This window comes from Erythrolamprus reginae, chromosome Z, assembly GCF_031021105.1.
Source record: "Erythrolamprus reginae isolate rEryReg1 chromosome Z, rEryReg1.hap1, whole genome shotgun sequence".
NCBI classification, from domain to species: Eukaryota; Metazoa; Chordata; class Lepidosauria; order Squamata; family Dipsadidae; genus Erythrolamprus; species Erythrolamprus reginae.
Genome location: NC_091963.1, coordinates 125,227,093 through 125,254,103, shown reverse-complemented (window position 1 = coordinate 125,254,103; position 27,011 = coordinate 125,227,093). Strand labels below are relative to the sequence as shown.

General features: G+C 40.0%; 1 protein-coding gene across 4 annotated transcripts in view; it reads right to left on the bottom strand.

Moving 5' to 3' along the window:
* The window catches only part of TPPP2 (tubulin polymerization promoting protein family member 2), a 37,448-nt gene extending 11,872 nt beyond the window's left edge, over nucleotides 1-25,576 (bottom strand). The window contains exons 1-6 of one of the 4 annotated variants that reach the window (XM_070726737.1): nucleotides 25,522-25,576; nucleotides 21,234-21,401; nucleotides 12,363-12,449; nucleotides 9,594-11,444; nucleotides 2,639-2,813; nucleotides 1,528-1,691 (exon numbers count right to left, since the gene is read on the bottom strand). In XM_070726737.1, the coding sequence (XP_070582838.1) occupies nucleotides 1,538-1,691; nucleotides 2,639-2,813; nucleotides 9,594-11,444; nucleotides 12,363-12,449; nucleotides 21,234-21,318 (2,352 nt within the window). In that variant the 5' untranslated portion in view covers nucleotides 21,319-21,401; nucleotides 25,522-25,576 and the 3' untranslated portion in view covers nucleotides 1,528-1,537. Of the gene's footprint in view, nucleotides 1-1,243; nucleotides 1,692-2,638; nucleotides 2,814-9,593; nucleotides 11,445-12,362; nucleotides 12,450-21,233; nucleotides 21,402-25,521 lie in introns of those variants that run through there. The other 3 variants (XM_070726735.1, XM_070726734.1, XM_070726739.1) reach the window with 3 other exon arrangements.
* Nucleotides 25,577-27,011: the final 1,435 nt, after the last annotated feature.

Sequence of the window (27,011 nt, the reverse complement as noted above, 5' to 3'; positions counted from 1 at the left end):
AGCTGTATTACATAATTTTAGGTAGAATACAGGCTCAGGAAGCAGTTACAGGAGCTCTGTGAGAAGAACCTGGGCCTAGTCTGCGTATTTTCTGCCTTCATATCTGTATTAATAATAATTTTGAAATAGCCAAAAATGGGAGTGGCACAAAATGGGATGGTCCAGCTTTGAAGAGTTTCCTTCAAAACTCTTTCAGTCAGAAAGGGATAGAGATATTTTTATTGTATACATCTTGACATTCATGACTAGTATTTGTCTATTCATAACAATCCTATATGATAGATTTGACAGGGGAATGTTCAAGTATAACCTATCTCTTCCTGGCAGCAAGGCTGTGAAATGAAGTATAGAGGATTTTCTTCCGATTATAATTGGTTCAAAGATGGACTTACCAAAATGGTCTTGGGGCCCCCTGCCTTACTCTTTCTTGATTATGTTCCTCCTAGGAAGGACAAGGCCTGCTTTGAGTTTGAACCACCAGGGACATAGGAATTTACTTTACAATGGGAATTGTGACTTTATCAAGTTATCTATGACATCATGGCTGATCTCACTTTGGTAATCTGATTTCCTTTCAACTACAGATGGCCTGTGATAAGAAGGTTGATTAGCTTCAAAATTTCTTGGCATTTCAGATTCCAGCTACATATCATTTTTTAGGAAGAAGCTCGAGAAAAATCACCATCATTGCATGACCATGAAATAACATTTTGACAAATTATACAAAGATTTCTGTGCTAGCTTTATAACTCTTTGAATATTAGTATTGATGCAAAATAAATCCTGATTCCTTTTAGTGTAGTGCGAAGGAAGGAAGGAAGGAAGGAAGGAAGGAAGGAAGGAAGGAAGGAAGGAAGGAAGGAAGGAAGGAAGGAAGGAAAGGTTTTAATTATATGTGCATGTAATTATTTACAATGGCTTATTTTCTTTTATTATAATAAGAGTTGGGACAGTTAACCTGAAAAATATGGAAGGTGGAAAAATAAATAAGGGATGCAAAAATAATTTATTTCATTTCCTTCCTTACTTGCCAGTAAGGAGCCTAGTTTATGTCAGTGGTTGTCTCACTCATGTGCCAGAGTTAAGACAGTGGACACCAGATAAAACTAATCCCAGGATAAGTGGTGGCAACTTTAACTGGGAGCAGGAAAATAGACAGCTTATCTGCTCAGGCCTATTGCTACAAAAGGCTTAAATTACTTAAATCTACCAACAGATAAATTCAACAGCACACCAATTTGTGTACTTTGTGCAAAGAAAATGTTTATTTGCATTTTGTTTTTATAATTTATTTTGCCTACAACGAAGGATATGATTCCCTATATGGTTTCTGACATTTTAGTAGATTCCTCTGTTGCAAACAGATTAAAAACATTTGATCTCAAAGTACTGAATTCTGTTCCTTGCATCCCATTCTATACTTATTTCCTATATACCAATGGAAAAAAGAACAAACTACATCTTTTTACTCAAGTAATTCAAATGTATAGTTTTGAAATCAGGCTGTCTCTCCTGGTACAAAGGAACCTTCACTTGCTTATTCTTCCAGGTTGGATGGCTTTTTCCCCTCCATTAACTTCAACATGGCCTGCAGGGCTTCCTCTTGAGATGGTTCCTTGAAGCACTTTCTGCTCAGAAATTTAATGGCTTGCAAAAACTCAACATAGTTAATATGGTTGGCCCCCTTAAACCTGTAGGTGACAGAGTGGGAAATCAATTAACCATATGCTAGTGAATTTTCATTTCCCCCTAAACTGTGACGCAGGGGTAAGCAATTTATTCTTGCATGCAATTCCCATACCCATCCTTAAAGCTGCCAAAACTTTGAAAAATGGCTGAAGTCAGCCTAAAATGCAAGGCATTTTGAGATTGAGATATTTCAAGACTGAAAATAGGGATGATTAGCATTCTACAGCCTCCCGTTTCTTTTGCTACCTAAACCCCTAAAAACAGAATAAAAAGAGAATGAAAATTTTATCTTTGTTCCTTCTGGGAAACTGAGCTGAATTATACTCTCTGTTCCTTCAAACATTGTGCACTGCTGCTGTAAACCACAGGCGGCTGAAATCACATAAGCCTCTAAGATTAGGGCTTTAATCTCTGGGATAAATACATCTCTGTGAACTTGGATGGGAAAAGTGTTTCAATTTTTATTTTCACTAGCCTTAACTGAAATTTAGCTTTCCAAATAAGCAACACAGTTAAATGATGGCCTATAGACTCCAAAAATGTTTTAGCTTCAATAAATCTCACTGTTTAAACTATAAAAAGCTGTATCTTGTATTGAAGAAACATGTTACTATTATATTACTGATATGTTAATTAAAAAATACTTTGATTAATTGAATTTTGAACACAATTTGTTTCCTTATAATTTCTATACAGTATATGCATTTTATTTTACACATTTGAATACATCTTTCTGAGGAATCTGTATTTTTCATGAAGGTTCAGAGATGTAGATGACACAAAAAGGCTATAAAAAGGCAGGATATCATCTTAGTATTGTCGTAGGTGCAGAAAACAGTATCTGTGGGCTAAACAGAGCCTGCCATGAACAATTAGTAAATAATTTTAGTGTTTTCAGTAGTCCTGCAAGTTTGTTGCAATGTTCTTACAGCTATCATTCCAAGCTCACTTGATTTCATTGAAAGCAATGAGTACATCGGTTCCAGTCATGATTTTCCCATCCATCACACCGCATTCCTTCAACATCTTGTAGAAGTTCTTCCTAGACATGGTGTTCCGGTGAGTAGTTGTTTCTCCATATGCAGAAAATCTAAGAAAAGATTTTTCCAGTTCTGACATTCCTTCTGCAAGAGTGAAGGGAACATGATGTCTTTAGAAGAGGATCCAAAAGTATCTCAAAAGGGGAAAAGGGCAACACCTTTGAAAAGATAAGTCAGGATTCCTTGCTGCAAGGCAATAATGGAAGTTGAGACAATCTCTCACCAATGGATAATGTCTATACCAGCAAAAGGTGGATCTTTATTGGCTACTGGTAATCTTTGATGAAGTAGCAATTATCCAGCTCCCAATGTATTGTCTAGGAAGGACACAAGTAGCAATAGCACTTATATAACTCTATTTTTAGTGCTTTACAGTCCTGTCTTGGGTTTATAGAATCAGCATATTGCCCCCCACAATTTGGGTCCTCCTCTTACCCACTTCCAAAGGATGGAAGGCTGAGTCAATCTTGAGCCTGGTGAGATTTGAATTGCCAAATTGTAGGCAGTCAATAGAAGCAGCCTGCAGTACTGCATTCTTAATGCTGCACCATCCTGCCTCAGTGAACTAAGCAGTTCATTTGAAATCTCATTCTTAAAATATTTTATTACAATTTTAAAAATACATTGCATTTTAAAAGCATGCACATTTTAAGTTTAGGAATTATTTGTCTAGCCTAAGGTTGGAAGTGACCTTAGAGATCATCTGATTCAATGTTTTTTCAAACCTGGCAATTTGGCTCCAAGCTTCAACCATGGCTGGCTAGAGAATTCTGGGAATTTTAATGTCGCTAAGTTTGAAAAGCTTAGTTTAATTAAACATCAAAGCATAATTCTCACCACCTTTGACCTATTTTTCTATTACTGAGAGTTTTTCTTATGTTATAGAAAGTGTAGTCCCATTAAGTCCTCTTTATACATTGCCTGAAGGCACTTACACATATGATTTGAACTTTGATTATGACCTTGTAGTTTGCCTATTATGTCATTATTAATGTAAATTTTCAATTTCCTATCAAGAAATGAAACTGTGGAAAGATGATGCTTTTTGAAGAGGCAGTAGCAGGCAGTTCAATGATGCAATGCACAATGTGATGCATATATCAATAAAATTCTTCATGATCATATCAAGAATTATATCATAGTGTTGACCTTTTAAAAAATGAGTTTTAAATTCTGGCATGTCTATCCAGTGAAGAACTTCCTTTCAAAATTGGGATTTCATAAAGGCATTCCAAAACATGCTTTTTTCTAATACTGAATAGTACTGTATTTTTCAGTGTATAAGACACACTGGTTCCGGTGGGGCAGCAAGGAGGGAGGAGACTGCTGCTCCGCTGGACCACGGTATAAGATCACAAACATTGAGGGAAAAATCGATTTAGCCCAGCAGCTTGTTAGCAGTTCCAGAGAGGTGAGAAGCCCTAGCCTCGGAAAATTCAATCTGGTTTTCTCCCTCGCGGCATTTTCTGATTAATTTTCGCCACAAGAGTGTTGAGAGCCGATCAGCTGAGGCTCGGAAAATGGCAGCCATTATTGACAGCTGAGCCACCTACCGTGCAGAGAGCGCACAGAGAGAGAGATCACACGGAGAGACTAAAAAGACCGAGGGACTCAGTTCTAAAAGAGACCGAGGGACTCAGCTTTAAAAATTGGGTAACGGAGCCGGAAACAGCCAAATTAGCCTGGCCTTCCGGACTAGACGGACCTGGGACGCTGGGGCGCCGAATGGTGGGGGTGCCCAGCATCGGAGGGACTGTCAGAAGGAGAGACAGTGTGGAAAGCCGAACTGAACTGACGTTTTCGAAATGGAGAAGGTCGTTGTGGAAGAGGAGAGGGATATCAACAAATTTGCTGAGGCTGAGTGGAGGCTGTTTGGAGGCTATCTGGAGATTGTGCAGGGTTCGCAGAGAACGAGGAGAGCCAGAGATGTCGCCCCAAAAGAACAGCAGACATCAGAGGATGACCGGAATGTCTGACAAAAGCTGGGGGTGTTGCAGAGACATTGGAGTCAGAGGTATACCAATAGGAATGGGGAGTGCTGGCCGGTGGCAGCGGCCAGCACCAGAGAGATCACCGTACTTGGGGACTTGGACACTCCCACTGACTCTGACTTTTCTGGAACTCTGCCAACTTAAAGTCTGGCGCCATCTGCTGCTGATTTGCTTAAAGAACTGCTAGCCAATCAACTATTCCCTGTATTTTTGTTACTAATTAGTACAGTGGTACCTCGTGATACGTACCCCTCGCCATACGAACAAATCGAGATACGAACCTGGGGTTCGGAAATTTTTTGCCTCTTCTTCTGAACTTTTTCTGTCTTACGAACCTGCCGCCCGAACGCTGAACCTGGAAGTTTGGCAAAAGTTCGAGTTCGGGTGGCCGCCGAGAAGCCCCGCCGCCCGGCTGTCGCCTTTTGAAACAGCCGGGGGGGTCTCGGCATCCTCGTGAACCCGAACACCAAACCCGAACTTTTGCTGAACTTCCGGGTTCGGCGTTCGGGAGGCTGCTGAGAAGCCCCGCCGCCTGGTTGTCGCCTTTTGAAACAGCTGGGGGGCTTCTCGGCATTCTCCTGAACGCCGAACCCAGAAGTTCAGCAAAAGTTCGGGGTCGGCGTTTGGGTTCAGGAGGACGCTGAGAAGCCCCACCACCCGGCTGTCAGCTTTTCAAAAGAGCCGCGGAGCTGTCAGGCCGGTCAGGAGGCTCAAACAGAGGTGGGGAATCCCAATAGGGAATTCCATGGGCGGAGCTTTGACATCATGAAGACGTCCTTCCTGGAGTCCATGTTTCGGCCGGCCAGGAAGGACGTCTTCGTGATGTCAAAGCTCCACCCATGGAATTCCCTATTGGGATTCCCCACCTCCGTTTGAGCCTCCCGACTGGCCCGACAGCTCCGCGGATCTTTTGAAAAGCTGACAGCCGGGCGGCGGGGCTTCTCAGCGTCAAGACAGTGACTGTTGTGGGTTTTGCCTCCCAAGGACAATTCCATCTGTCTATCCATTATTCTACGTGAGGAATTACTCCCCCCTTGGAGAGAGTCCACAACTTGGGTGTCCTCCTCGATCCACAGCTGACATTGGAACATCATCTTTCGGCTGCAGCGAGGGCATTTGTACAGACTCGCCTGGTACACCAGTTGCGGCCCTATCTGGACAGGGAGTCACTGCTCAGTCGCTCATGCCCTCATCAACTCGAGGTTTGACTACTGCAACACTCTCTACATGGGGCTACCTTTGAAAAGTGTTCGGAAACTTCAGAATGCTGCTGCAAGAGCCATTGTGGGGTTATCTAGGTTCACCCACGTCTCTCCAGCACTCCGTGGCTTGCATTGGCTGCCGATCAGTTTCTGGTCACAATTCAAAGTGTTGATAATGACCCATAAAGCCCTATATGGCATTGGATCAGCATATCTCCAGGACTGTCTTCTGCCACACAAATCCCAGCAGCCGATAAGGTCCCACAGAGTTGGCCTTCTCCAGGTCCCGTCGACTAAACAATGTCATCTGGTGGGCCCCAGGGGAAGAGCCTTCTCTGTGGCGGCCCGGCCCTCTGGAATCAACTCCCCCCAGAGATTAGAACTGCCCCCACCCTCCTTGCCTTTCATAAATTGCTTAAGTCCTGCTTATATCGCCAGGCATGGGGGAATTGAGACATCTCCCCCAGGCTTATAGACTTTAGATATGGTATGCTTGTATTGTATGTTTTTTAAATGATGGGTTTTTTTAAATACTTTCTTTTAATATTAGATTTGTTACATTGTATATTGTTATTATTGTTGTTGTGAGCCGCCCCGAGTCTGCGGAGAGGGACGGCATACAAATCTAATAAATTATTATTAAACTATTATTATAAGACGCACCAAGATTTTAGAGGAGGAAAAACAAGGAAAAAGGTATTCTGAACCAAATGGTGTAGTATTATATTGTTTAATAAAATACCATTGTAGCAGAATACTTTTTACAACCATGTATATTTTTAAAAACCATTTACACTTTTTACAAAAAGCTTGACAGCTTCGAGACTTGTGGACTTCAACTTCCAGAATTCCTCTTCCAGTCATGCTATTTCAGAAATGGGAATTGAAGTCCACAAGCCTTAAACGTGCCAGGTTTGAAGACCTTTGCACCCCTAACTCAGGGGTCAGCTTGGAAAATAATAAAATTCCTAAATTGCCATTTGGGATTTTTTTTTCTCCTCCCTAGCTGATTTTTTGGCCCTCATCCCTAATCTAGCAAAGAGAAACAACTAAAGTCCAATAGAAAATCCATCTCATTCCCCTCCCCAACTGCACTGTTTTCTCCAAGAAAACAGGAGAGAAACAAGAAACAAATGCAGCACTTAGAGCAGCATTGCTTCTCTGACATAAAACTCTCACAGTATCTCTATGTGAACCTAGCAGAATGATTGGGCACAATTAAAATCCCAAGCTCAGAATGGCAACTGGGGTGTGTTTCCAGACACACCAAAAAGCTGTCTAAAAAATAACAAAAACTATCCACCCTAATATCAAATTAAACACAAAGGAGTAGATAAGAGGCCAGCAATGAAAAGCTATGGAAAAAAGGTTTGAGGTGCAGGACCAGCAGTTGGAGGCGATGCAGCAGCCAGTGCCAGCTGAGGCTGCTGGACATGAACATCCTTCCTGTCAGCTAGCCACATGGTGAGGGAGGAAGCTGCATTCAAGAGGGTGGAGGCTGAAGCTTGCACACTGGAGAAGCAGAAGTTGCCAGCGGCGGCGGCTTTGTGGTGCGGCAGTGGTGGCAGCAGCAGTTTTCCAATGTTTTGGTGGCTGTGGGGGAGGCCAACTGCCGCTGCTAGCCACCGTCACCAAACTGCGTGAAAAGCTGCCACTACCTGACTACATAAAAGCCTCTGCTGACTGCTGTGAGAAGGAATGGCAGCGGCAGCTCTTTCTCAGATAGAATCAGCTCTCTAATTCCACCTGTTGTCACAGTTGCCGGCATCGCCCAATTCCCCCCTCGCCATGCAACATTTGGTGTTTTGACGCACTTTTTTGAGATAAAAAGGTGCATCTTATACACTGAAAAATATAGTAAGTTATATTTCTGAACTATCCTTTTTCTGAAAAGTAGAGTATGGCTTATCTGCAGTTCATTTTGAAAAATAGCATACCAAGATACAACTGAATGTCATTATTCTTACTACAGATGAATTTATTTCTAAAGTAGTGGATGCAATATGATACAATGGTCTGTTCAATCTTATTTAATATTTAATCTATTTGATGAGCAGAGGGTCTGCAGAGTGCTCCTGGGGAGTGGGGGAATTAAAAAATGCCCCGTTTTTCACAAAAATGGGGGAAATTTTGCCATCCCCTACACTCAGGAGCTCCTTGCAGGCTTCCCAGAGCTTTTGCCTACCCAATTATTGTAAAGAAAAACCCAAAAATTGAGTTCTTTTTGCCTTCTAATTACCCAATCTAGCATGACTGGAGGAGGAATTCTGGGAATTGAAGTTCACAAGTCTTAAAGCTGTCAAGTTGGAAGTTTGTAAAAAGTGTACGTTTGTAAAAAGTATACATTTTTGTAAAATGTATTCTGCTACACTGGTATTTTATTAAATAATATATTACTACACCATTTAATTCAGAATACTTTTTTCCTTGTTTTCCACCTCTAAAAGTTAGGTGCATCTTATACTCCGGTGCGTCTTATACTCCAAACAATACAGTAAGTTGAAGAAGGGGTCACACACCTCTGGAAGTTCTTGCCACACCAAGTCCAGTCGTACCTTTACTTACGAACTTAATTCAACCCGTGACCAGGCTCTTTCGAAACGTTTGTAACAAGAAGCAATTTTTCCCATAGGAATCAATGTAAAAATAAATAATGTGTGCAATTGGAGAAACCACAGGGAGGGTGGAGGCCCCGTTCCCTCCCAGGAGATTCCTAGAGAGGCCCCATGGAGGCTTCTCCCTGCCTTTTCCAGCCCTGTTTCCTCCCAGGAGATTCCTAGAGGTCCCACAGAGGCTTCTCCCTGCCTTTTCCGGTTATAGTTTTGGAGCCTCGGGTTTGTAAGGGGAACATGGTTCTTGAGAAGAGGCTAAAAAAAATCTTGAACACCCAGTTCTTGTCTAGAAAAGTTTGTAAGTAGAGCCGTTCTTAGATAGAGGTACTACTGCACAAGCAAACAGCTTTTCAAGCTTCATGCATTTATTTCAATGTGACATTTCTCTAAAATGAATGTGGTCATGTCAGGCAAGGCCAGGAGTCCATTGAAAACCTTTTCCACTTTCATTATTAACCTTTGATTATGAATATATGTTGTGTTGAATGATGTACTTGTCTCTCATTAATTTTTTTCTATAATGAGAGTGTTCATGTCGGGCAAGGTCAGAAGGCCATTTGAAGCCTTTTCCACAATGACCACAGATATAGGACTTAATGAGCTTGCTGCACTTTCCTAATTTATTTTTTGCATGAATTTGTTCATGTCGGGTAAGTTGAGAAAGTATCTGGAAACGCTTTCGACATTGACTACATGCGTAGTATTTGTTAGGTTTGGTGCCCTTGCTTCTCAGTATTTTTTTTCTAGAATGAGTGTGTTCATGTCTGGCAAGGTCAGAAGGCCATTTGAAGCCTTTTCCACAATGACCACAGATATAGGACTTAATGAGCTTGCTGTACTTGGCACTCACTAATCTACTTCTTGCATGAATTTGTTTATGTCGGGTAAGTTGAGAAAACGACTGGAAACACTTTCGACATTGGCTACATGTGTAGTATTTGTTAAGTTTGGTGCCCTTGCTTCTCAGTATTTTTTTTCTAGAATGAGTGTGTTCATGTCGGGCAAGGTCAGAAGGCCACTTGCAGCCTTTTCCACAATGCTTACAGATGCACGACTTACTGAGCTTGCTCTTCGTGCCAGTCACTAATCTACTTCTTGCATGAATTTGTTCATGTCGGGCAAGGTCAGAAGGCAACTGGAAACTCTTTCGACATTGATTACATGTGTAGTATTTGCTGAGTTTGATGCCCTTGTCTCTTAGTATTCTTTTCCTGGAATGAGTCCGTTTGTGTCGGGCAAGATCAGAAGGCCACTTGAAGCCTTTTCCACACTGATCACAGATACAAGCCTTAATGAGCCTGCTATACCTGCCCTTCACTAATTTATTTCTGGAATTAGTGTGTTTATGTTGGGCAAGTTGAGAAAGCGACTGGAAGTTCTTTCTACATTGGCTACGTGTGTAGTATTTGTTGAGTTTGGTGCCCTTGCCCCTCAGTAATTTTTTTCTAGAATGTGTGCATTTATGTTGGGCAACCTCAGGCCACTGGAAATTTTTTCCACACTGACTACAAATATAGGATTTGTTGGATTTGGTGCCCTTGCCTGTCATTAATTTTTTTCTACAATGTATGTGTTTATGTCGAGCAAGATCAGAAGGCCACTTGAAGTTTTTACCGCAGTGACCACATGCATAGGGTTTGTTTTTTTCAGTCAATTGGTTTATCTTCAGATGGGGCGGTTGGTCAAAATCCATAAGACCAAGTGACGAATCATTATGATCATCTACCTTTGATAGGCATTGTTTCCCACTCACTTTTTCAGAGTGTACAACTTTATATTGAGCCAGGGCAGAGGACCATTGGAAATCCTTCCCACATTCCTTATATATTCTCAGACTGTTAATATGGAAACTTTGGTTTGTTGTGAGATTTGACCAAAGTTTAAGTGTTTCAGAGGATTCTATAACTTTACTTTCCATTTGAAATTGACTTAAACTGCCTGCTTGTATTTTAAATTGGTTCTGTGTGTCTGCTTTCCCTCCCAAGGGAACAGGTAGAGGATATTTCATTAACAAATGATGACACTGAAAATCGTTCTGATCAGTGTTAAAATTGTACAGATTCTTAGCATAGTTCTTTTGTTCTATGGGGATTTTTGAATTTTCCTGGAAGGGAATAGGGGCAGGTGCCAAGTGATTTGGATTTCCACCGTCCATATGAAGCTGGCATTGTCTATCTGCTTCTCTTCCAAAAAACAGTAGCTGATGCTGGATAAGTTCAGAAAGCCACTGGTATTCTTTTCCACACTGGTCACAAATATGCAGATTTTTAGTCTCAGTTCTCTGGTTTGTCACTTGCCTTGAATTTGGATCAACTGCTTCATCAACATTTTCTATCATATTCTCTGCCTGAAGAAGAGCAGGTACTAATTTGCTTCGATAGCATGCTTCTGATATCAGACTGCTTGTTTCTGATTGGGAATTTTGATGCTGCCCAGCCGAGTTTTCATTTGGAAGCGCATTTTTATCATGGGAAAGGTGAGATATACTTTGGTTATTTTCTCCACATTGATCATCTATTAAACAATTTTTAGTTTGGCTGTTCTGGTCTGGCACCAATGGGTTGCATATTTGCAGTTGCTTCCAATTAAGCTGCTTACTCTGCATGGGCACTTTACTTGCACAGAACACATTGTTATGTTGGGCAAATACAGGTGGCTGCTGAAAGTCCTTAAGCCTATCACAAAAGTACAGATTTTTGTTTTGGATATCGTGGTAATTAATTTGTTTTGAGCTTTGGCTATTTGCCTCTTCATCTTTTACAGAGATGTTCTCATCCTGATGGGGTCCTGAAAGATTGGCCACAACTTTGTCTGACTGCCATGGATACTCCCAAACTGCTTCTGTGTTTACTGAATCCTCCAATGCTACATTTTCAGCAGTTGTCAGCTGACCAATCGCCAAATCATTATCTGCCAAAATTAAAAAGACTGAAAATAATACCTGAGGCCTTTGGGAGCACATTGGGAATTTTAAATATGTACTTTAATTGTAGGGGAAACAAACATCTATTCCATTCTTTACATTTGGGGAATTTGCCCTGGAAAGTAAGCTTGCCAAACTTCATTAATGTGCAGCTATAAGAGCTTGATTTGGTAAAGCACTTGTAGAGATTTAGTGATTTCATGATTTGGGGAAAATAGTGTTATTTTAGGGTCGCTAGCATCTAACCAGAATTACAAGGAAACTGGAATAACATCTAGCCTTAAAGTACACATGGTATAGCTCCTTGGCCAGAATAATTCCAATATGCTTCTCTGAATGTTTCTTCAAAATTATCCTGTACGTAAAAACCAGGGAGATAGGTTGTAGCTGTTTTTTCCCCCTTCCTTTTGACATTATAACTTGCCTTAATCTACACTTACAAGTTGGATGGTTGGGCAAATTCCATTTTTAATAGATTGAATATAATAAAACTGTATTTTAATAAAGATCTCTCCAAATATAAACCTAGGCTTTTTAACATTTCAGGCTATGGATATATAATTAGGATTAAGAGGGAAAAAATAGTCCTAAGAAGGTGTAATTGGGCTCATTGCACTTGTGTTGGAAGCCCCGGGGCGATTTCAAATGGAAAGGATTAGCCAGTGATTTCACTGTTGCCCGGGATATGCTCAGTTGGAGGTTCTTTTCATATCCCCTTCAGGAGCTGGAGTAAAAGATGGGCGCTCACCCCACCCCATGACATTACTCGGGTCTCGAACATGAGCTTGCTGCTCATCAAGCCGGTATCCTAACATACTCCCAGTGTAATTAATAAGCACAGATCACTTCTCATCCACTGAAAGTCTTATCTATTTCCTTTGAATATATATCTGCCATTGACTCACCAACAATTTCAGTAATATGAGGCTCCAAGATGCATAATTGACTTTGTCCTGTTGAAGAGTTGGCATTAAACTGGAATTCTGAGTATTCTGCAAAGGACAAACAGATAGATGATATTATCGCCTGCCTAATAAGACAGCTGCCAAATGTAGAATTCTTAGCAACCAAATCTGGATTCTTTCACAACCGCATTATTATTCCTCAAGATCCTAAATCGTGTTTAGTTCTTTGGCTTGTGGGACATGTTGACTAAATTTATGAAATGCATCAAGCCATTATATGGTTGTGCAATTTTGTCTCAACATGGTATCTGAACTCAGCCATTGTTATTTTTGTTGTGAGTGGTCCATGACCTAGCCAATTAGTGACAGACCCTGAGGAGGATGAAACGGGCTGTTTTGGTGCCTTAGGCCAGCGTTCTTGCCAGCTGAATCAGAGAGAGAGAGCTAGAACTTGAGGAACCTCCAGAGACTGTAGAAACCCCAATGACTGTGCCCTTGACTCAGAGGAAGATGAAGACCTGGGAGATTAGGAGCCCCTATTAAATGCCCACGTTAGAAGATTTACAAGAAGACAGGAAAAGCTTTAGGGGGAAAAGTTCAGATAGTAAGTCTATGGGAGAAGTCTAGTCATTTCTAGCTCTGGGGATCAGTGACCACACCCATATAGTATAAAAGGGAGGAATTCTGAGTAATAAGCTATGGAGTTTTAACGTTTGTATGATGGAGGTCTTGAATCCGGAGTTCCAGAAATGCCTTGCTGAGAAACTGTGGTTATTCTTTTAAATCTAACAAGCAGAGATTCAGCAAGCTGAGAAAGAACAAAAAAACCTCTGGAATTCTGTAAATATGTTTGGGGACTGACGGATCTTAGCTCTTCAATGTAAGTTGGCCTGGACTCTGGGTGGGAGCCAGCACCATTATCTCTTAACTAATTTCACTGAGAGAGCTACCAAAATGGACTAAAAAGCATGATTCTACCTGTGTAAATCTTTTCTTTATATAAAAGTGTTTTGGTTTGAAATATCTGCGCATGGATTCTCCCTTGGTTCCGATTCTTAGGCCCGAAGCATAATAATTTTTAAGCTAGAAAGGTAGAATTTGATGCCAAAGGGATGTAAGTGGTTCTCAAATATCTTAGGTGTCAACCACAGAGACTTGTACTGTAATTTTTTAACATTGACAGAGAGATTACATGAAGTAATAGATTCTTCAGATTTTTTGGAAAATATTCATTTATTTATTTATTGGATTTATATGCCATCCCTCTCTGGGGACTTGGGGTGACTTACAGCATATAAAAGAAAACAATATAATACAATGTCCTAAATCCAATTAATCAAATCCCCAATTATTTAAAGTCAGACATTGCCACTCAGACTACAAACATGCATAGAATTCATCGGTCAGGGTGCTAGAGTCTAATAGCTCCAAGCTTGGCGGCCTAGAATTACTGTATGTTTATTTAAATTTAAGTGGAAAACTCTTGAAATCAGATTGAGCTTTTATTCTGCCTCTACCATTTGGAGTTCTCCTTGGAGAAACATTTCACAACCCCATCCCACCCTCCAAAAAAATCACATCCCAAAATGTGAACTGGAAATTTTTTAACAGCAGACAAGCTTGGCAATTTCAAACCTGTATGATAATTTGCTTTTAGATGATTTTTCTAAAAGCTTGAGAAGCTAAAATTTTACTGCCTGTTGCCCAAATTTAAGAAAAGTAAATTTTTATCCCTACCTGAAATGTATCAGTTTCTTTAAATGCAAGGTTGAAACTTTAAAAGACTAGATACATTTTTTCCACAATCAAATAATGTAGGTTCATTATTTGTGCAATAGATATTGAACAGATACTGAAACCAGTATGTGAATTAAAAGCATGTTAATTTCCATAGGAAACCTTTCCAATTTCAAATGTTCTGGAAAACGTCTTTTAAGGGTGACCCTGACCATTGGAGGAGGGGGGGGGGGAGTCTGAACCTAAGGGTTTCTGTACGAACAATCAGCCAATACATATTAATTTACAAAACTATATTGAAATATAGCTGGATAGAACGGAATGGGACTTTTAGCCTCCTCCACTTGGTGGAGCCTGTTCCGTCCCCAGCCTTCTGCCCCCCAGCCATCGGTTGCTGCCTTTTCTCCCTGGCCCTTTCGCTGAACGGGTTCAAAAGCACTTCCGCCCTGGCCTTTTGGACGCAGGGGACATGGCCATCAGCCAATCAGAGGATTTGTTACTTTTTTCTCAGCTTTGATGTTTTGACAGTCTTAATTTAGCTTTATTGTGTTTTGAACCTGAGGGAAAGGCGGAGGCGCACATCCGCCTTCCCCAATGACAGCTGGTGAGCGAGCTTGCGGAGGTGGGTCAGGCGGGCTTTTGCCTCTCCGCCATTCCAGGTTTCATGAGGAGGAGGAAAGGGAGGGCAAAGAGAGCCGGCCCTAGGGCTCAGTGCGGTGCTAGGGCAGTCCCCGATCTGGATTTCTTCAATTTTGTCGCCATCGTCACTGTTCCTCTTGGAGTGAGTCCCGCTGAAGCTCCTTGCAGGTCCCCTCAGAGAACCATGAAAGCAGCACGGCCGCTGCTCCTCCTCAGAATTGAATCCGCCACCGCCCGCCCAAGAAGCTCATCCCTCTTGCCTACAAGCAGTTCACCCCCAACGTGCCCGAGAAGTCATTCCCCAGGCATCGGATTGTGGGTGGTAGGCATTCGCTCATGCACGATAGCACATGCGCACACTCTTTTGGCACCCAATGAAAAAAAGATTCATCATCACTGCCCTAGAGTATTATGAAGCCCATAATGAAAAACAAATGGCATTAATCTTTTTGGCGCCCAAAAAGCATTTGATAACATTAAATGGGACTTCATGCTTAGTCAATTAAAGTACAGTGGTACCTCAAAATACGAACCTAATTGGTTCCAGGGGGAGGTTCGTAAGACGAAAGGTTCGTAAGACGAAACATTGTTTTCCATAGGAAACAATGTAAAGTCAATTAATCCGTGCAACAAAAAAAAAAACCTCGCAAAAAAACGCTGCCGCCCGGCTGTCGCCTTTTAAAACAGCCGGGGGGCTTCCCAGCAGCCTCCCGAACCCAGAGGTTTGGCAAAATTTCGGGGTTCGGGAGGCTGCTGGGAAGCCCCGCAGCCCGGCTGTCACCTTTTAAAACAGCCGGGAGGCTTCCCAACAGCCTCCTGAACCCAAACGCCAAACCCAAACTTCCGCGTTCGGCGACTGCTGGAAAGCCCCCCGGCTGTTTTAAAAGGTGACAGCCGGGCTGGGGCGCTTCCCAGCAGCCTCCCGAACCCCGAACCCGGAAGTTCGGCAAAAGTTCGGGGTTCGGGAGACTTCTGGGAAGCCCCCCAGCCCGGCTGTCACCTTTTAAAACAGCCGGGCGGCTTCCCAGCAGCCTCCCGAAGCCGAACGCCAAACCCGAACTTCTGCGTTCAGCGTTCGGAGACTGCTGGGAAGCCGCCCGGCTGTTTTAAAAGTTCGCAGCCGGGCTGGGGGGCTTCCCAGCAGCCTCCCAAACCCCGAACCCGGAAGTTTGGCAAAAGTTCGGGGTTCGGGAGGCTGCTGGGAAGCCCCCCAGCCCGGCTGCAACCTTTTAAAACAGCCGGGCGGCTTCCCAGCAGCCTCCCGAAGCCGAACGCCAAACCCAAACTTCTGCGTTCGGCGTCTGCTGGGAAGCCCCCCGGCTGTTTTAAAAGGTGACAGCCGGGCTGGGGGGCTTCCCAGCAGCTTCCTGAACCCCGAACCCGGAAGTTCGGCAAAAGTTCGGGGTTCGGGAGGCTGCTGGGAAGCCCCCCAGCCCGGCTGCGACCTTTTAAAACAGCCGGGCGGCTTCCAAGCAGCCTCCCGAAGCCGAATGCCAAACCCGAACTTCCGCGTTCGGCGTTCAGAGGCTGCTGGGAAGCCCCGCCGCCTGGCTGTCACCTTTTAAAACAGCTGGGGGGCTTCCCAGCAGCCTCCCGAATGCCGAACCCGGAAGTTCGGGTTTGGCATTCGTAACTCAAAAAAAGTTCGTAAGAAGAGGCAAAATTTTTCTGAACCCCGGGTTTGTATCACGAGTTGTTCGTAAGACGAGGGGTTCGTATCTTGAGGTACCACTGTATATGCAACTTGGAGATAATTTCATTACGATGTTTAAAGCGATATACTCAAGACAGAAAGCCAGATTAATTAATGGGGAAACAAAGGAAAACTTTCAGATTAAAAAGGGCACCTGACAAGGGTGTCCACTGTCCCCCTTACTATTTATACTCTCATTAGAGGTGTCAACAAGAAATGTTAGGTTGGACGGACGGATTAAAGATTTTGAAGTCAAAAAGGAGAGATTCAAACTGCAAGTTTTTGCAGATGATCTAGCATTTATAATTGAAGAGCCACTACAATCAGGAAGTAGATTAATTGAAGTACTGGTGGAACATGGAGAATTGGCCAGTTTAAAAATTAATAGGGAAAAAACCAAAATGATAGTTAAAAATATGACTAACAGGCAAGAACAAGAACTAATAAAGAATTTGGATATTTAAATCACAAAAAAAGATAAGATATTTGGGAATACAAATTACACTAAGGTGTATCACATTGAAAAGAGATAATTATGATAAATTGTTAGACCAAATAAAATTAGACCTAGATAAATGGACAAGCTTTATGCAAGGAGTGGGTCAAATAAACAGTGATAATTTGGAGTAGAGATTTTGGACACAATATTAAACTAAACAAATAGGAAGATCTCTGGAATAGAAATTTGAAACTGACCTTAGTTACCTTGTATAAAGATTTCTATACGTGGCATCTCCCACCAACAAGATTGTTGTGAGTGGTCCACGACCGGCTCAGTTAGTCACAGATTCTGAGGAGGATGAACTGGATCCGTCTTGGTAACCTAGGCCAGTGTTTTTGACAACTGAGTCAGAAAGTGAGAGAGAATTGGAACCTGAGAAACCTGGGGAACCTTCAGAGACTGTAGAAACCCCAATGATGGTAATGTCTGAGTTAGAGAAGGGGGGAGACATGGGAGATCAGAAGCCCCTATTAGATGCCTGTGTCAGAAGGTCACAAAGCAGACAGGAATATCTTTATGAGAAAAGGATTAGAAGGTGAGTCTATGAAAGAAAGTCTAGACAGTTATAGCTCTAAGAAACAGTTGACGACACCCAGATAGGATATAAGTGAGGAATCAAAGTAAAAAGGTGTGGAGTTCCACTGTTCATAATGGTGGAGGTCCTAGCTCCGTGGTTCTAGAGATGCTTTGCTGGTAAACTGCTGTTCTCCCTTTAAATTCATCCTGCGGAAATGTAGCTATTTGAGAAAAACCTGAAGCATAGTAAGTGGGCATTTAAAATAGACATCAGAGCTCAGAAACTGATTAATGGGACTTGGTTCCCAGCAGCCGTTGTCTTATGTCTCAGCCAAGAATGCTGCCATATTGAAAATAAATCCTGTTCTTGTTTTGTACAATGCATTATTAAATATAGTTTTTGGACTTTTTATGCCAGTGGGTGCTTCCTTGTTCTGATCTGGGTAGGCCCAGAGTAGAACAAAGATTAGCAAAGATGAATACAAAAGTATTGCCGGTTTGTAGGAAGTGTGGGACATCACCGGGTACTTATTATTATATGTGGTGGGAATGCCATAAATCACAAAAAAAATTACAATAATAAAACATTAGTTGGAAGAAATTTTGAATACGCAATTAGACTTAAAGCCAGAACTTTTCCTACTAGGGATAACAAGGGGCATGTATAGAATAGGATAGAATAGAATAGAATTTTTTATTGGCCAAGTGTGATTGGACACACAAGGAATTTGTCTTGGTGCATATGCTCTCAACGTACATAAAATAAAATATACATTTGTCAAGAATCATGTGGTACAACACTTAATGATTGTCATAGGGGTCAAATAAGCAATGAAGAAGCAATATTAATAAAAATCTTAGAATATTCGCAACAAGTTACAGTCATACAGTCACCTTTCTAATGCTGTATATCTTGAACGTGAGGAGATGGACAGATTAACGCTTGAATTAAAAGGAAAAAAATGAAACTGAATATTATGAAACTTGGAATAAATTATATCACTAGTGGGAAGAAAGGAGAACCAAGATTTCAAATTAAGGAAACCTTATGGAGAAATAAAATACACGTGCATGTATGTATGTATGTATATATGTATATGTATTTAGGGCCGTGATGATGAACCTGGCTCTTTTTATCATATGTGGTAGATATGCATGGACGCCAAGAAATTTTGGAAAGAGATTCAACACTGGATACAGAAGATTCTGAAAAGGATTACTGAATTGAAACCAGAAATATTCCTATTAGGTATTGTACCAGAAAATTTAAATAAAGAAGAAATATATTTGATTGTACATATTGTAACTGCAGCTAGAATAGAATATGAACAAAATTGGAAGCTGAATAAAAGTCCAGACGGAAAGAGAAATATTATGTAAGATTTTAGATTGTGCTGAAATGGATAGGCTTACTTTAAAACTTCAAAATAAAGAATAGTGCAATTATTATAAGATTTGGGGAAACTTTTATGAATAGTTGGAAACTAAAAAAAATTGAGAAATAATTTTCTTAATCACTTTTGAAGGAATACATGATGATTTAATTTAAATTTACTAAAGACCCGGATGACGAAATAAGGATTGGTGGCAACAATGGATAAGGAGTTATCACAGAGGTGAAATAATTAAATTAGATATTGAGTTAAGATGTTTTTTGTTTTATTATAAATAGAAAAAGGGAATATAAGGGAATAGAATTTATAACATTGCTATCTGTAGATGAAATATGTCTCATGTGTAGTTAATTTTAATTAATTTAGTAAAGAAGAGGATAAAAAGTGTATATTAAAGGTATTGTTAGGATTTTTTTGAATGTTTAATGTAACAAACAAATATCATTTATTATTATTTTAGGCACCGATTCTGTGTTTTTTTTACTGCTTATGTTATTTTTACTGTATGTTGGAGAAAAAAATGAAATTTTATGTGTGCACTGTGCAGTGCTGCCATCTGTTGATGGAAGATTTGTTGGCAAGAGATTGCATATGGTTTCTGTTCAGCTGTGAACTTGAAGCAAGAATCTAACTTGTTTAAGCAGAGTGTTGATGGGTGTTTTTTTTTTACAAAATGCTACAAAGAAGAAATGAAAGACAATGTTGTTGCTGAATTTTGAGTCTGAACTTTAAGTGAGCTTCAATAGAGAGAGAGAGAAACATATATTCAATACTAAAAATAATCTTTGCATATGTTAATAGTTGAAAGTTATGCTTTTTAGGCTTGGAAAAATATCAGTAGACAGATGGAATTATATAAAGATATGGAGGAGATGAGAGATCCAGGAGTTAATGTATCTCTACAATGATCTTCAAAGAAATCTTAAGAAATGTAAAGATCTTATTGAAATGAAGAAAAACACAGAAAACATAATCTAGGCCTTTCCACTTGTTGTCATAAGTTAAGGACTATCTGTATCAGTGATATGAGTACCACTGAAAGACAGGATGTCCTTTTTCAGGTAAAGATCATCATTAAGGGGGAAAACGGGAAGGACACCATCCTCCCCAATGGCATTGTTTGATAATCATAATTTAAATAATGTTCTTTTTCCTTTGACCAATAACACTAAGCAAATGAAAAATGAAATTGGTCGAAAGAATTGTGTTCAGAGTAGACACTTTATGTACAATAGTTGAAGTTATTCAAAATTTTAGATCTCTAATAAGGTTAATATTATTGTGTAACTATATTATTCAAATATGTAATATATGAATATGAAATTGTGCACATACATGAAAATAGTAAAACATTTCCCCAGTTCCAGTTCTCTTTTGAGACCTTTTCAAAATGTCAGCAAAGCTGCACAAAGACTAGTATAACATAGCCCAGAGTTGGGGCAACCAGATGATTTCAGAAAAAATCAATGTTACCTGCAACCTTGCAGTCAAATCCCTGCCTTTTCTTTCTTTTCTACATGTTAAAAAAAATGAAGCCTCAAGGTCCATTGTGACTTTTGTGAGTACCATCATGACTTTTTGACACCCGTTAAGAATAAGCCCAAGCTCCTATGTACAACCTGTTTCACGATGAAATGACATCCCTAAACCAGTTTTATGGATTCTTTCAAAAGAATGTTTTAATCCCAGTTTAGCTTTTTTCATGGCAGGGCCCAAATTAAATAATATAGTCATAGTCACATAGTATAGTTAAACATCGGGTTCAAAACGTATGTAATTTTCACAGGCTTTTTCATGCAATACATTTTTATACTGTGTTAATATTACTTAATTTGCATGTTTCTATTTTACTTTATAATCCATTAAGTCATTTCTTAAAGAACTATGAAAGTTCTAGCATTAGGTCAGGCACTGTAATATATTCTGAGATAACAGGATGTAATATGTCTCTGTGTGTATGCTTTTTATATAAATAAATATCAGTTTCTGATCCAGCCTGAATCTACAAAGAACGCATCATGTCTGTTAATTTTACACTCGGTCTTTTGTTCGGGAACTTAAGGCAGCGTATAAAGTGTTCCTTCCACTTTTTCTCATCATAACTCTGTAAGATGGGCAAGGGAAGACATGACCTTGGTATCTCCTCAGCCCTAGTCCAACCGTTTCACCTAGTCCAGGGGTAAGCAAAGTTGGCTCTTCTATGACTTGTGGACTTCAACTCCCAGAATTCCTAGGCCAATCATGCTAGTTCAGGAATTCTGGGAGTTGAAGTCCACATGTCATAGAAGAGCCAACTTTGCCTACCCCTGACTTTGTCCAACCTTTAACTTAGAATCCCAATCAAGTTACATTTTAAGATCTTTTAGTAGATTGCTATTCCTCTTTCTCACCTGTTGCTGTCAAGTTCTCTCTATCCAAGGAAAGATTAATGTCAGCCATAACTTCTTCACCAAATGCTGATTCAAGAGCGGCCATTTCTTTCCCAAAGCCAAGTATAGGCCAAGCAATCTTAGGTGCATACGGGATACTCACTCCATAAAGTAAAGATGTTCAGATGCCTGCTTGAGAGATTTCATGAAAAGTTTAGGAGGCCAAGTATAATTTGTCTTGGTGCATATGCTCTCAGTGTACATAAAAGAAAAGATACGTTGGTCAAGAATCATAAGGTACATCATTTAATGATAGTCGGGGTACAAATAAGCAATCAAATCATATTAGGAACCAGTCAATATAAATTGTAATGATACAAGCAATAAAGTTACAGTCATACAGTCATTTGTGGGAGGAGATGAGTGATGGGAACGATGAGAAGATTAATAGTAGTGCAGACTTAGTTTGACAGTGTTCAGGGAATTATTTGTTTATTTAACTAAATTTAACTATAGGCACATTAATCTCATTCTGTTAACAAAATTATCTGACCATAATTAAATATTCCACAAGATCAATGAAGCCAGATTGCCTTTTAAAACTTGGTTTCGTTATAATTTAGTTGTGATGATAAAATTGAAGATACTTGCTACTGATTCTACACAATCGGACAACTATAGCTGTATAGAAAAACTTCACTAATCTGCTCTAAATACATTGTTTGTAATCAGAAAGAGTGAGTCCTTGGTGACAAAAGTCACTAAAATGCTATATTGCTTGATCAAGGAGTTAGAGGGTCTCCATCCCTTATATTAAATATCCGCTTCTATTTTATTTATCTATAACAGATGCATCATTCCCACTGTTATACTGTCAGGCCACATGGTTTGCTTAGCCACAGTTTATAGCAGTGATGGCAAACCTTTTTTTCTTCAGATGACGAAAGAGTGTGTGCGCACGCTATTGCACATGCACAAGTGCCCACACCCATAATTCAATCCCTGGGGAGGGCAAAAACTGCTTCCCCCATTCCCTTGGAGGCCCTCTGCAGGCCAGAAAAGTCCTGTTTCCCAACTTCTGATGGGCCCAGTAGGCTCATCTTTCACCCTCCCCAGGCTCCGAAGGCTTCCCTGGAACTGGGAGAGGGTAAAAATGCTTTGTGAAAGCCAAAAATCCCCCCCCCCGAGCCTCTACATGAGCCAAAACTCAGCTGGTCGGCACACACATGCATGTTGTAGCTGAGCTAGTGCAACAGCTCATGTGCCAGCAGATATGGCTCCGCGTGCCACCCATGCCATAGGTTCGCCATCACTGGTTTATAGAATAGTTCACCAGTTGCTTAAGGGTAGGCAACTTGCTAAATCACAAACAAGCAAAGCAGACCCTGGATTAGCAAACTGGACAACATTGACTCCAGTTGAAACTGTTGGCACCTGGTTTTTTGCCATAAATTATAAATGGAAAAATGATGTAATAAATCTCCTCTGTTTACTGGCATCTTATACAGAAGCAAAGTCTTATATTTGGCTATTTGAAATAAACTTTAAATAAGTTTTAAAAGGGTGTCAATTTGTGTAATGGTTAGGAATTAGGGAAGAAATGAGAAGACAATGAGTTTGAGTTCTGCCTTCAGCACAAAGCCAACCGGGTGATTTTGAGTCAGTCACTTTCTATCAATCCTAGGAAGGAGGCAATGTCAAACCACTTCTGAAAATCTTTTATCAAGAAAAACTGCAGAGACTCATCCAGGCAGTTTCTGAGAATCAAACAAGATTGAACAGGGGGGGAAATTATAGAGCTTGGTATGAGGTATTATGGGGGTATAGTGTTTGCAGCCTTTCAAATGTTATTAAACTACAATTCCCAGGATGCGTCTCTTCTGGGCATGATACATGGAACAATTTATATCCCACTTATCATTCAGGAGCTATTATCATCCCCCCCCCCCCCCATTTTTCCTTACAATAATCCTGTATAGTAAATTGGGACAAGAGAAATGGCCCAGATTCATCCTGTGAATTTCCTTAGTTGAGAATGTACTTGCAGGGCCATTTCCCTTAGCCACTACATAGGCTCTGTTGTAAGTTGCAGTTGGGCTACAAATTATAGGCTGCATTTTAACGTTTTCACTTTCTTACATAAATCATATTAGTATTTTATTTTTTCCTCTCTAACACATTAGAATGAAATGAACTTGAAAAGAGAATAGTCAAATAAATGTGCCCTTAATTGCAGCTCCAGACTTTCCCAATTCTGCTTAAAGTAGGTCCAGTTAATTAACAATAAAGATACTGAAATGATAAATTTCTACTTTTCAGGATCAACCACCGATAACAAAGAACAAACAATTATTTCCCAGAGTTCCTCTATGAGAAGATGTGTGGTTTTAAAATGTGATAAATAAGCAAATAAAATAAACAATATTTCTGATAGCACTTGATTGAATAGCCAAGAAGGCATTGGAAAAGATATTCAAATACCATGATATATATCTTTACCTACAGAGATCAGAAGAGGGTAGACAATGGTATTTTCCATGACACTGTATGGAAGCAAAAGTTGGACTTAGAAGAAACTAGATTGGAGCACATCTATGGTGATTTTAGTCATCCAGGTCATGGTTGTTCCAAACGTGCTTTTTAAAGAGGCAATTCTACTTTCTTTGTTTTCCTTTGAAGATATTGCACTTCTCATCCAAGAGAACTGAAGAAACTTATTGGATGAGAAGCAAAAGTCTTCAAGAAAAAACAAAGAAAGTCCAATTGCCTCTTGAAAAAGCACCTTTGGGACAGACTGGAATATGAACTCTATTATTGGAGAAAACTCAAAATACTGTGGACAGCCAAGAAAACCAACAAATGGATTGAACAAATCAATCCAAAGTTCTTACTTGAGGCATGAATAACCAGTCTCAGATCATTATACTTTGGGTATACGTACTATGTGAAGAACTAGCTATCTGGAGAAGGGTCCAATGGTAGGAAAAGTGGAAGGAAAAGTGGAATGATCAGCAGTTAAGTGGATAGACTAAATTACAAGCAGAAATGTGTGCCATATTTTAGTATTGGATTGGATTGTTACATGCTGTTTTTATCATTGTTGTTAGCCGCCCCGAGTCTACGGAGAGGGGCGGCATACAAATCCAATAAATAAATAAATAAATGTTGAAAGACCTGAGGGGATATATTATCGTGGAGAAAACCCAACAGTGATTTGATGTGTTTCCTTTTCTATAGAATGAACCAAATTGGGTGAACTTTGCATGACAGAAGTCCTTAGCAGATGAATATAATGTACATTTGTTTTGCTGCCTTGCTGATACCATAATACAAACCATTCTTGAATTTAAATATTCAAACTATTAAATATTTAATATTATTTACTAATCCCTTTTCACAAATAGGGAAAAAGTAGGGTTGGGAACACAAGTGTCTCTCGAGTTTTTCCTTATTTGAGAAAGAGAGATGCTTCATTAATGTAAATACTGTACTGTATAAGAAATTGGTCTTATCAAGACTATGTTAAAATAAGTTTTAAATAAAGCTGAACGCCCAAGGCACTCATATTTATTTATTTTATTTATTTATTAAATGTGTATGCCGCCCCTCTCCTTAGACTCGGGGAGGCTCAGATGGAACCCAAACAGATGGAACCCAAAGGTTTTAACAAAAACAAGCCAAATATATCGCTAATTATTCAAAATTATCTATTTTATCATTTGTAACTACTTGCCATTATGATCTTATGAATCTTTAAAAAGTAAGGGATGCTCGTTTATAATTTACAATGGGTACTACTGTTTGCGAAATCCTGTGCTGCGGTTTTGCATTTTCAGTTTAACTTTTTTAATAATATTTTTTTCTCAGCAGCCTTGGTGCGACTGAGAAGTTGCTATAAAGATATTTAATAATAATGAAAGAGCCACGTTTATATGTATTACGCCTTTACATGTAAATTCAAGAAAACGCGCAACTATTTCGGACTAATTTGTGCTAATTTGGTCTCTGGTTCTTTTTAAAAACCGGTAATGTCGGCAATGAATGAATCCAAAGCGAAAAAGAGGTAATAATGACGCCCCCCTTCTTTAAATGGGGTTTGCCTGGAACTAGAACCAGCCCAGGACTGGCAACGGCGCAGCTTTTGCATGACTATGAATAATCCCATGCTCCCGTTTAAGAACCTCTTGAGCGCCAAATTCAAACAGTTCCTTCATCCTTCTTACAGAAATTCGATCGTTTCCATCACAAAATCCAAAATGCATGCTAAAATATATCAGGATCCAGCCAAGAAACATTCCCCCGGGCTTACCTAATTCTCTCGGGATTTTAGCTCCTGGGTTCTCCTCCGGCCACGTGAAGTGTCCTAATTACCTAATCACCTAGAAACCCGAAATGGTAGGACCACCCCTTCCGCTTTACTCCCACTTTTTGCAAATCGATTGTTTTCGGATAATTATGTGATTGGATGCTTCTAGAGAAAATGCCCCAGTGCTTTGCGTTTATTTCCTTTTCGCCAAGTATAATCGTTGGCCAATTGGGTGGCGGGTCATCCAGCTCTTCCTGGCTAAGAAATTTAACTCATCGGGCTTAGATAATATAAGTTTTGCTATACAAAAATGATGCATTCTTTCCCCCCCCCTCCCATACCTGAAAAAAGAACTCTGACACCTTTCTGGAATTTATCCTACGTTCATATTTATTAATGCTAACATTACTGTGCATTCTTATCTGTTTTCCACTTTCGTTTTTGTCTGCAAGGCAAAGGGAAGTAGCATGAACTATACTGTTTTGGAAAATAGCATCTCAAATCAAGTGGAATTTGACTCCTGTTACCTGTTTCTATCACAGATGACAATTACTGTTTCATTGATGCTTTATTGGCACTGTCCTTTCAACCCTCCTGATGAAATGAGCAGTTAACGGCATTTGCTTGTTTAAAATAGTTGGAACATAGTTCACAGAAGCTAACCTTGTTGACTGAATTTTAATAGAGTTCCTTGAACTAGAAGTTACTATCAACTGGAAGAAAGTGGGTGCAGGAAGGATTATGTATTTCCCCCCTTTCATTTTATTTGGTTGAATTGGTTCCCTACTTAACTTCCTCCTTACCTATGCTTCCCTATTTGAGAGAATGTAGAAACTTGAAGAGTTTGAATATTTTAAATAATCTATAAGGGCTGGTAATGACAATTGCATTTACTCAAATTCATGGAAAGCACTGTGGTTCAGAATATATGAAGAAAATTTCTCATTATCAATGTATAAATTGGATAAAGATGTGATGAGAAGATTCCTCCTACAGTATTGCCTTTGACATATAAAGAACAATTTCTGGAATTGGGTATGTTTAATGAAAAGAAGTAGGGGGTGACATGATAGCAGTGTTCCAATATCTCAGGAGCTGCCACAAAAAAAAGGGAGTCAAGATAAACAGCAAAGCACCTGAGGGCAGGATAAGAAACAATGTATAGAAACTAATTGAGAAGCAACCTACAACTGAGGAAAAAACTCCTGACAGAACAGCTAATCAGTGGAACAACTTGCCTCTAGAAGCTGTGTATGCACTAACATTGGAAATTTTAAGAGATTGGACAACCATTTATTTGAACTAGTATAGGGTTTCCTGCCTAAGCAGAAGATTGGACTAAAAGACTTCCAAGAGCCCTTCCAATTCTGTTATTCTTTTCTATTTTATAATTATTGTTCTGTTCTTCTTTCAAGCTTTAGGAGCTTGGTCCACATTGCTGAGAGAAGAAAAATTTAAGTGGGTAGATAAGTGTATAGCAGTGGCATGCCCCT